General features: G+C 46.8%; 1 protein-coding gene across 17 annotated transcripts in view; it reads right to left on the bottom strand.

The window, feature by feature from the left end:
- The window catches only part of LOC119437274 (ankyrin repeat domain-containing protein 17-like), a 190,046-nt gene that overhangs the window by 34,720 nt on the left and 143,649 nt on the right, over positions 1-11,677 (bottom strand). For 16 of the 17 annotated variants that reach the window (XM_037704331.2, XM_037704318.2, XM_037704319.2 and 13 more), the window contains 2 exons: positions 9,420-11,130; positions 2,666-2,818 (listed from right to left, as the gene is read on the bottom strand). In XM_037704331.2, coding sequence (XP_037560259.1) covers positions 2,666-2,818; positions 9,420-11,130 — 1,864 coding nt within the window. The remainder of the gene's footprint in view (positions 1-2,665; positions 2,819-9,419; positions 11,131-11,677) is intronic. The other variant, XM_037704327.2, reaches the window with a different exon arrangement.

The raw sequence follows: 11,677 nt of genomic DNA, 5'->3' as shown, positions 1-11,677 counted from the left end.
GATGTTGATATTCAGAGAAAAATGAGTGCTGAGGAAGAACATTGGCTAATAATGGCGCCACACACACTGGAGAAATCCTGTGTCATTTTTGCAAAAAACTGAAAAGGTGCAGCTGGAATTTAATTGGTGGATATGCAATCATGGAACAGAATGGTGATTAGCTTAATAGGTACTCGGTGAATCACAGCCACTATAAAAATTTTGGGTCAACATGTGCTTAGAAAAAGTATGATAGCATCTTTTTTGGACAACAGCAAAAGGCACCACAATGGTGGTGGCTGCAACCACAATCTCGCCCTTCCTGAAAATGGGAGTTTCCCACAATGCAAGGAGAGCAGTTGAGAGACGCTGGGCTCTATCAAAACAATGCTCCTGCAGACCGAGTGGTTCACGTTCAGAAGTAGCTCTGTGTCAGCACCAATTCTTATTCCCCATTCTACGCACTTACCCGACCTTGAGAAAAAATGCTTATGCCTGCAAAATAACCATGATTGAAAATGACTGATTCATGGGATTTAACTCTTTACCATAGAAGAAATGGCCCTCCCCCCCTTTTTTAATGCTTTAGTAGTGATTACTTACTGAATACATGATCAAGAAAGCTAAACAAATGTGCTTAGCTAAAATATTTTCAACAACTCATGTCAGGGCCTAATATGTAATATAAGTTACTGGTAACAACTGAATGTTACACTGATGACAAAAAAAAAAAAAAGAAAGCCAAATACGTACACAAAATTTTTCTGCTTCAAATACCTACAGCACATGGAAGTTTTAATGTTGTAACTCATCAGGAATGTGAGCTAACTACCTCTTTTTGGCAGGTGCCACAAATACTTGGCTGGGCTCATGTTAGCAAATGTCCACCGTATGCTGCAAGTCACTGTAAATAAGACCTATAAAATTGCCAACATCACTACGACATCTCAGTCAGCACAAGCAATCATCGGTCATCAACAGGCAAAAAACGAAACTAGCCACTCAACAGCTGGTCCAGGCTGGTGTTGTGGGTCTCTATCGTAACAATTAAAATCCCATCATCTGACATCTTCCTTGGTCTCATTACTACTAGTAGCATCCCAACAGTTAATTAAAAAAAAAACTCATCTGAGGATAGAGCAGTATCACAAGCTCAGATACAAGAGGGCCTGCCATTTTCGCAATCACCAGATGCACACCTCTGCGTGCTCGTAAGAAATTGCCTCCAAAAATAAACTTTTCAGAAAATTAAGTCCGTGCCTTAGACTGCATTTCAAAAACAAAAGTCTACTTCATAAGGCCAAACTACACATACGCATGCCGGCACGCGAAAGCTTGCGCCCAAGCGCCTAGCGTTTGTCGCGCCTCACGAGTAACAGCTCACCTGCAAGACGCGTGCCAGCGCGCGCTTGCTTGGCTCACATTTTCGCCTTGGTAGACATCTTTTCATCTGGTGCCTCATACCAAACATACCCAAGCCAAGACAATCCTTTAGCAACCACCACGTTGTTAGGTGCAAGCGTCTTGTTAGGCCTACAAGCCGGAGTCCCAGAACAATCTAAAAAATTGGACACGCTACGCACTGATAACTAATGTTTCAGTTTAGAGAAAGTGAAAGCTCATTTCAATAGTTACTGGCAATCAACACGAGTGAGAACGTGGCTGTAGAATCCATGGCTGTTGGACAACGCCATGTTGGACACTACTTCTTAGCGTGTGTAAACATTAGATATCCGTACTCGAGCAGAGCTTTGACGCGTACGATCTGTTCTGCACCATCTGCGCATGCATGAGGCGCCTGGGCACGAGCTTTCGCACGCCGGCACGTGTACATGTAGTTTGGCCTTTAGGCTATGTTCTAGATGTCACAGCAAGCCTGTAAGGGCACCGGGTGCTGTGTACTTAGGCAGCCGGCAGTTATGGGTTGCCTGTGGCCCATATTTAATAGCCTTGGTAGGGGAAAAAAAAAAAAAAAAGAGTTAACATCCCAAAGTAACACTGAGGCTGTGAGAGGCACTGTAGTAGGGGACTCAAGGTTAATTATGACCACGGGGTGGGGTTCTTTAACTTGCACCTAAATCACGAGCATTTCTACATTTTGCCCCCATCAAAATGTGGCCACTGGCCGGAAATGTGCTTAGCAGCAGAATGCCATGGCTGCTGAACCACCGTGGTAGGTGTTGGAAATGATGGCTACTACATCTTTATTTCAAGAAAAATTAATTTAAAGACCTTGAATGCACCTTGTATAAGCACTACTCTACCTACTGACACAGTTACAGCATGAACAATGCTGTGGATGCAACACAAAAACCCTGAAATATGAGCACTCCCACTAACTAGGCTTACATTGAGGTTAAACCTGTCTCACTGGGTGCGATGAGCTAGCAAAGGAATCTGCAAACTGCTACAAGTGCTACTTTAGGGCACCCATGAGAATAATTTGCTGATGAAGTTTCAAAATGTCATCCCACAATAATTTCAAGCTGAGCTTCACTATCCCCATTTCTGATCATGTGGAATGAAGCACAGTCTCATTCCAGGCTGCACTTTTTGGTACATTAAGGAGGAAAAGCTGCTCGAGGTGAGATCACAGCCACCAAACCCCACTAGCTGGCACACTCTACAAGGCCCAAAAGACCCCTGTAGGCCACATGAATGAGAAGCGAACAGCGAGTTAGCTCACTGTTGGAGTAGGACCAGATGCCCGGGTAGGAAGCATGTGCCCCCTTTTTCTGGGCCCGCTCCGTCCCGATGGGGCGAGGCAGCTTGCGGTCGTCCAGGCCCCCACCGGGAGACAGGCCCCCCTGAGGGGACACCGCCGACGGGGAACCCTCGTCTGCACATGCAAGCAGGGTGGATAAGGTGTCAGCATTTATGGTGGGAACGGAGAAAGAGTCACTCGAGTATTACTGAAAGGGCACTTCTCAATATGACTGCATCAGACGAACATGTATTCATGCATAGACCTGCACGTGGTTACTACTTTTAAAGGAGTGATGAAATAGATAGTGGGAATAAAGCTGCTTTCAGAAAGTCGCCTTTTGCTTAGCACTGTGGCACTGCCTTGCAAACACCACGAAAAATGAAATGGCAGGCATTGAACCACCGCAATGGCAGGAAGCACGCAGAGATGTTTTCACATGCTTATCAGCTGTGTTAGTGGTTTCCGCTTTGCATCCAAGAAATCTTTATAAGCAGGGCTCGTTCCTAATTTGGAATCAGCTCCACGACCAGGCTGAAAGATTTGTTTGTGGACAAGTGAGCGCACTGGGCTCTTCAACACCAAATAGGCAGCAATCAAAACTTAAGAGGGTCACCCCCTTCAGCTTCTTCAAATTTTTTCCAGCAATTCCTGTCACTGGAATAATCCTGTCCGTACTGTAATTGAAGGTTATAGTCTGCTGCATTTGTACAAGGACCCAGGTTGACGGGTGACAAAAGCTTATTGATCACCACTAGCATATTATACAACTTTATGACCAACCGTGACGTCATGCTTCTTACTTTAACTCTGTTCCCATGAAAAGTGCCACAGATAGGCACAGACAGTGAAGCAAGACCAGTAAAGATCAGTACAATCTACATTTTCAAGATGTCCACAGTCATACAAACCACAGCCGATTGTGTCAAATCTGACCACTGGTTTGTGTTGGCAGCTCAAATCTAAAACAAACTGCTAATGACTGTCTCACCACCATCAAGAGGAGGAAACAACATGTAAAGAGGTTCGCCAGCTCAAAAAGTGTTCGGGTCTCGCAATGCGGATAATGAAGCCCTTTGTCTTACCAGGAATGAATTAGTGTTGCACATTTACAAAGAGATAACAAGAGAAGCCTCAGCCTGGAGCTAATGTTTTGACACCGAGACTTGCCCCGACAACGACAAATCTCCTTATTGAAACGCTCGCACCAGGCCGAAACTTCCTCGTTCACCCAGAGGGGCTCTTCATTTTCCACTTCTGGCTACCTGCGGGCTGCCAGAACCTGCCAGGACGATTTTAGTCGGGTAGCACTCTGGAAGTCGTCTGGCTAGCAAAATCTAAATTAAAATAAAATCACGTGTTTCAAGCGCCAGAACCACAATCTGATTATGAGGCACAGCGTAGCGGTTGACTCCAGATTAATTTTGACCAACTATGGTTCTTTAACCCCTTTTGTGCCACACTGTTACCCCAAATTCTGGCCAAAAATGGCCAACTTTTAAAGACCCCAGTAGCCAACATGTTTTACTTCCTCCACCGGAAAAGCATCGCTCCTGCTTGTGCTGCCCCATGGATTGTGTGCTACCATATACGAGAAACACGTCAAACCACCGAGACAAAACCACCTCGTCCATGACATTGTTAGAAAACAAGAAGTACCAGACGCCTCGGCCATTTTCCCCCTACTTGAGTGACAGGTTTTTTGCCCCTGCCAAGCAAATGAAGCTGAGCAATGCGAAACCTAAGATGAGCAGGAAAAGCCTGCAGAAATAAGTCTAGGAAACAGTGGTCCATTTGCCCTTGTGTCATTTTCTGGAGTGGTGTGCAAGTAAGCCTGCTTACAGCTTCAGAGCCAAGTAGGAAGCACACTAAGCATGAGTGAAAAAATGAGTGAAAAATGGTTGACCACCAATTTTTCCAGGGTATAAGGTTGGGGCAACAGCTCATGGATGCTTGTAAGATGGTGCACAGGTTAGTTAACCCTTAAGATGTACCTCACAAATTAAGTACATCTTTGGACACTACTAACATATGTAAGTACAGTTGAATACATGTGGCTGGAAATGTGTACTGGTAGCAAAAATGTCAAATACAGCTGTCAACTGATTTTTCAGATGCCACTTTTTATGGACCTGCACAATTATTGAGACTTCTCGGCAGCATCACCACCACATACGCTTATCACCAATGTTAATGGCAACCAAAATTTCAGACACCGTACGCTGTGCCACTAGATTTCTTTGGACATCATCTACGTGCACAATGCCACTAACATGGAAGTTGTGAACAAAGTTGCTGCCATGTAGACTTGGCACCACAGCACTTTGGTTGCTGACTGCAGCACTTTGGTTGCTGACTGCTGACAAAGCGATGGTTGTTAGGCCTAGCGGCATAGGCTAAACCATCCCCATGTTCAGCCGTGATAGTAAATTTGCCAATGCCAGAATGGCCGAAGCTCGCTCATTGGCAATTAAGCGTGGGATCGCACACACGAGCTAGACTGATGGCTGTAGTAGCGAAGTTTAGGTCTGCGAGTGCCTCCTTCCATGCCTGAAAAATCAATCAGCGACTATACTTTGCAAAAGCGACTTCCAATGGCACATTAGGGATGGACGTGGGTGTTTTGGCCAGCAGTTGGGAAGCCAATGTGCAGATCCCGTGTGATCATGCCGATTGCATGGTTGTGTATTAGTAAAACTGCAAAATTCGTGCATGTAATTTATTGTTGTTTTGGTGATCCATAATGGCATGACAAGCTGCCAACAGGCCACCAAAATCCGCCGGGGACCCTACGCTTAGAGGCATTATGCTTGCATTTTTTCTTTCACATAGACCTGATTGCGATTTTTCTTTTAGCTGATATCAATGTATTTGTGCTTATAATGAATGTATTAGGTGAATATGACTTCTTATAACGAGGCTCAACTGTACTGCTCGATTAAAGAAATACTTGGAAGACTTCTACAGGACCTTTACTGGGTGTGCAAGGTATTTGAGGACATGGCTTCGAATTGCTATATGTATTAACATTCCCATTCTATCTGTCTGGGCACTTAACATTGTCTTCACCGACCCATCTGCCACCTAGAACATTTATTACAAAGTAGCAGCTTCCAGCCTGACACAGGAGATGAAGCAGTACACCGTTTTAGTCGTCCTACGTGTGAACAACAGCAACTTGTAGATCACTACCTTGTTGAATGTCATAAAATCCATTGTTTTAGCCGTTCACAACGAGAAATATGTGCTGCCAGAAATCAGATGTAGGTAAAGGCAGTCGAGTTTCTCTAGCAGGTGGAGGCCATCATGAGTGAGAACCCTGTAAAGCCAACCGTGGCTATTGCTGCTTCAGGCGGCAGAGTCAACAATCAGATTGTAACTATTCTTGAAGTTGTCATTAAAATTAACCCCTTAATGCCCAGTGTCATGAATTCGTGACATACTGAATAATTCTTTATTCTCCATTAGTGTGCAGAAATTGTAGGCTAGTTTTGGTCTTCATGTGTTTTCCACAGACGGCGCCTTTCTATGAAAATTTTAAATCGCCACTTACAACAATAATATAAACAAGATAATCAAGAAGCGAGCGCATATCATAACTGTACAGCAGTTGAGCACGTGCAATTTCACATTTTCAAGCGAAGCTTGTACATGCTAGCCTGTGCCGGCGATGCAACGCTAAAACTGTGGCTTCAGCGGCGGCTCGTTGGCCACAGAGCACGAGTCATTAGGCACGGTGCCAGCTGCATAGGTGCGTGCTCACGCCACGTGCACAGGCAATTGGAGCCATTTCGCTTCCGCCGGGAAGAAAAAGGGCAGGAAAGGGTTTCGTGCGCGGTGCGCCCACGTCATTTCCATTCAGTTCGTGGCACAGAGCCGTGCTTCCTCAAGGGCTGCAGAAGGTAGCCCCAACCTTTCCTTTTCTGATAACGAACCACTTAGTAGTTCAGTTCAGTCTCAAAAAAAAAAAAAAAAAAAAAAAAAAAAAAAAAAAAAAAAACACGATGGGACGGCCGCACATTGTGCGTACCGCTGAACAACAGGCAGCTCTCGCCGAGTGCCGACGGGAGATCGCCCGTAAAAGGGCACGTCATCGACAGGCCAATCCTACAATGAGCCGCTGAAGCTGCATCACTCCGCCAACGCCGAGATAAAGAAGCTGAGAAAAATAATTGCTGCTTATGAAGAGAAATAAACAAAAGGGGGGGGGGGGGGGGGGGTATGCTGGTGCTGATCATAGGCAAGAAACACACTGCATGCATGCACGCACAAGAAATCACAAAACTACATGCCACCACTGTGATATCTTCCAGCAGCTCAGACATCCAGACCAAAACCTGCAGTCAAATGTAAGAACTAGAATGTATTACTGCAAATGAGTTAACTCTGGCATTGCTTTGTCTCGTTTTGTAAGTTACATTATTCCAGAGGCAGTTCCAGGAATAATTATGCACCTGAATGATCAGCTATAAGTCATAGAGGCACATACAGTACAACGTTGGCATAATGAATGTGGTGGATAACAAATTATCGGATACAAAGAATTGTAAATATAAAATTTGGCTAGGCACGAAACTGCAACTTTGGTAGCAGATTCCCGATGAAGCGGCGCTGGTTAGGCTAAACAATGCAGCCGGCAGAGTGGCGGGTGAAAAGCTATTGCTGGTGAAAAGCTATTATAGGAGGAGGGAGCCTGGAGGTAGAGATGAGGCGAGTCGATCGATCCTGAAGTCGTTGGCAAGCGCCGGGCACGAGCTGAACAAGACCATCAAACGGCGTGGGCTACGTGTGTCCAGGAGACTTCTGAAGAATGCGCTAGGCGGCTTTCGACAATGCAGGTGTGTCAGGCAAGATGGCATAGCTTAGAAACACCTGAACAGCACCCACACTCTCGCGCATAACCCACGTTCACAAAGTTAAGCGTCACTATAATTTTATTTATTTTCTTGTTCTCTTTGCTTGCCTGTTTCCCTGTTGTCATTGTAGTGTCCACACTGTCTTTTCTCGTCGGGAGTTTTCTTTTTCATTGTTCCCGTGTTGTGCATGCCGTTCCACCGTGCCTGATGGCAACGCCGGCAAAGCGACAAAAGTATGTGGCCAAGGACTTGGCGAATAAAGCCAAAATTTTGCAAGTGTTGAAGAATGGTGCATCGCAACAAGGCGTCATGGAAAGGTACGTATGTGAAAAACAAACAACAGATCCTGCAAGCCTTTGAAGGTGAAAAGTTTCATGCTTCAAGAAAGCGGCTGCGAACCACAGCCCATCCTAAGCTGGGAGGAGCTTTGTTTCGGTGGGTGACTGACTGCCGCAATGTGCATCTGAGTGGACCTCTGCTAATGGCACAAGTGGGGAAGTATGCAACGATGATGAACACCGATTCATTCAAAGCTTCTGAAGGCTGGTTTACAAGGTTCCGAGATAGGCATGAACTCGTTTTCAGAAGTTTGTGTGGGAAAAAGAGCAGTGTTGATGAAAACGTGACCATCGAGCGGAGGAACGTGCGGCTGCTTCAGCACATCGCATGCATATCACCCAAATGATGTGTTGAATGCGGACGAGACGGTGCTCTCTTTCAAGCTCTTCAGGACAAGACAGTGGCCTTCAAAGAAGACCCGTGCGTCAATGGCAAAAAATGCAAGCAAAGATAAACTGTGCTTCTTGCCGCCAATATGACTGGGCCAAAGTGGTTGTCTCTTGTCATTTGGAAGGCTTATAAACCCACGTTGTTTCCAAAACGTCAAAAGTTTTCCTGTTGAATACCAAGCAAACAGGAAGGCTTGGATGACCTCAGATATTTTTTGAGGGTGGCTCAAAAGTTGGACCAACAGTTCTCTTCGAAGGGGCGCAAAATAATAATGCCCGTCGACAACTGCAGTGCACATAACCGCATTATCAAACTGAAAAGCATTGAAGTTTTTTTTTGCCGCCTAATACTACTTCTCTTTAACCCTTATGATTCAGCATGTGAAATCTAAATACCAGAGAAGTGCTAGAGCTGATGCTCTTGTGGTCCGCGAAGTTGGGAAGCAATACGAAGTGGACCTACTTACCGCGGTGCACATGATCGCTCATGTGTGGAAGAACACACTTCCATATGTTATCGCCAACTGCCTTCGACACAGCGGTTTTGTTAGGCCTGCGCCTGAGGAGTTGCCGATGGAGTCCAGCAACAATGACTGCCTGAGCTTTGATGCTCTTTTGCGAACTGATGTGACTTGCTGACTACATCACGATTGACTAGTGTCACTACAGCTGGCCGGCTAACTGAAAAAATCATAAATGATGTTGCGCATTCCCAGGACGACCACAATTCAGACGAAGAAAGGCCATGCGAGGTGTAGCCGCAACCTCATTGCACCTCAAGATAGGCAACGGAGGCGCTTTATTTTTAGAAGATTTTTGTTTAGGCACTTCAGACAGCTTGTGCACTGTCGTCTACTTAGAAGGACTCAGAAAAACTGTCATGCGAGCTGGGATTTGTGCAATAAGGCAGAAGTCCATAACACGATACTTCAGCAAATGAAGGTATGCCGCTCCAGCTTTATTTTAATGCTGTTTTTGTTGTTTATTTGTTAATTCAGCATTTCTGCGGTTCCGCGAGATCCGAATTAATGAGATTTTACTGTATATGCAACTCTATACCCACAGAGCCTAAAGGGACAGTTAACATGAATATGAAAAAACTGCCGATGTGTTAGACACAGTTAAATACAGAAAGTGAATGTCATTACTTACCCGCAAGCCGCACCCCAAGCGGTGCGCGGTCGGCACCCTTGGGCATCTGTCCCACAGGGGCCACTAGACCAGAGTACTGCTGTTGGAGGTGTGACATCAATTGCAGTGGATATACCCCAGGGTGCGCTCCCAGCGCTCCTGCTGCTCCCTGATGGTGGTGTCCAAGGTGGCTGCCACTTTGCACTTGGTGCAGATATTCCTGCGGGGGTGCAAAAGGCACTCGCATTCCATGATGACCTGCTGTGGCCGCTGGGTGGTGTTGTTGTTGCTGCTGCTGCTGCTGCTGCTGCTGTTGTTGTTGTTGTTGGTGGTGGTGGTGGTGGTGGTGGTGATGGTGACCTGCACCCACTTGCGGGAATGGTGCTGCAAGCATCACTGGTGGCGCTGATCTACTAGAAAAGTCCGGTGCATTGGGGTTCAGGGTGCTCTGGATGGTTGGTTGCTGCTGCTGAGGCTGCTGCTGCTGTTGCTGCTGCTGCTGCTGCTGCTGTTGTTGCTGCTGCTGCTGTTGCTGCTGCTGCTGTTGCTGCTGCTGCTGCTGTGACTGCTGCTGCTGCTGTGGCTGCTGCTGCTGTTGCTGCTGGGGTGGTGGTGCCAGCTCGGGTGCTGATGACCCATAGTGGGGTGGACCAAACACCATGCGTGACGATGGTGGTTGTGGGGCGGGTTGCACTGCCTGTGGCACCCCTGTCGTTGGCGTCGAAGCACTTTCATAAAATTCTTGTGCCTGCGTTGGTGGTTGGGACTGTGCTTGCGGCTGGGAAGGTGGTGAAGGTGGTGCCCCTGCACCAATGGGGGGTGTGCAGGGGGCACTCCGTGGTCCACTGCCAATAGGGCCAAAGTTTGGTGGTGACACGTGCAGGTTGCCTCGATAGCCCGGAGCCTTGGCTGCGTCCACAAGAGGTTCAGGCGGTGCTGGTGCACTTCCCACACTGCCGCCACTGGAGCTAGGGACGCCACACACACCAGAAGCGGCCACGGAGGCAAAGTTAGGCTTGGAGGATTCCCGCTGGCCCCAGACACTCGGCTGTGTCTCCTTGCTGAACACGTTGTTGAAGGGCGAGAAGGTCTGCGGAATGCTGATAGCTGGCGCAGTGTTGGTCGAGGAGGTACTAGCTGGCACTGAAGTGGCTGCAGAGGTACTGCTTGCCGCAGCAGCCGTTGACGACGCTGCCACATGGCCAGTACTGCCTAGTGTCGGTGAAGGGCTGCCACCACCTGAGCTTGGTGATGAACTAGGTCGTGGATCGGCAGAAGCTGCACGGCTTGAGCTCTTGGCTGGTGAAATAACAGCTTGGGTGTACGATGCTGACGTAGCAGCTGTCCCATTCACGGTAGCTGAAGTGGATGACATAGATTGGATTGCAGTGATTACTGCAGATGCAGTTGTCACAGTTGTTACAGCGGTCGCAACAGGCTTTGCAGAGGCAGAGCATGATGCTAGAGTGCCCCAGCCAGCAGAGCCCGAGGCAAATGGTGGTGCTGCAGACGATGTCACCGGTGCAGAGCCTCCACTGCTACTGCTGCTGCCTCCACCCGAGAGTGTAGGTATCCCAGGCCGAGGGGCAGGGCGTGTTTGACCAAACGGTGGCAGAGAGGGTGCAGGTGTTGATGCAGCCTTCACACCCACCACCTTGGCTGAGCTGCCCTGTCGACTGACCTTGCTACTACTGCTACCACCACTGCCAGAGACTAGCACTGAAGAAGACCCCTGCAGCAAAGAAGAAAAACAAAAGTTCCATCAGGCTTCACCAGAACTGGGCTTCCAATTTTACTCTCAGCTTAAACTGGCAAGCGTTTATTAGCATTTAACTTTAATTCAAGAACCAGTGTGGCAAGCACTATTAGGAGCACTTCATCTGGTGGCCTTCAGGACAAGGCATTCAAAGCACAAAATGAACATGGCGTACTGTTTACGAACATTTTTGTTTAGCAAATGTACGAAAACAATGTTGTACAAAATAATTGTAGGGGAGCAGAAGCAGTTATTTAAAGGTACAAGAATTACATAGCAAATTCATGCTTGTGTCATTTGGAGGGGTGGTTGAATAGTGAAATTTTGAAATTGATCTGCAACACGTATTTGAGAAAAAAATTACTTTCAAATATCGAATCGAACAGTAACAATTTCAAAAAAAAAAAAGAAAAAAAAAAAAAGAAGTTCTATGGACTCTGGCAACAAAAGGCTTATTTACATTATTTTATACATGTAATGCTGTTACCTAGATGTCAGGTCAATTGAGAAGCTTATCAATGGG

Source organism: Dermacentor silvarum, chromosome 1, assembly GCF_013339745.2.
Source record: "Dermacentor silvarum isolate Dsil-2018 chromosome 1, BIME_Dsil_1.4, whole genome shotgun sequence".
Taxonomy (NCBI): Eukaryota; Metazoa; Arthropoda; class Arachnida; order Ixodida; family Ixodidae; genus Dermacentor; species Dermacentor silvarum.
This window is presented reverse-complemented; position numbering and strand designations above follow the sequence as displayed.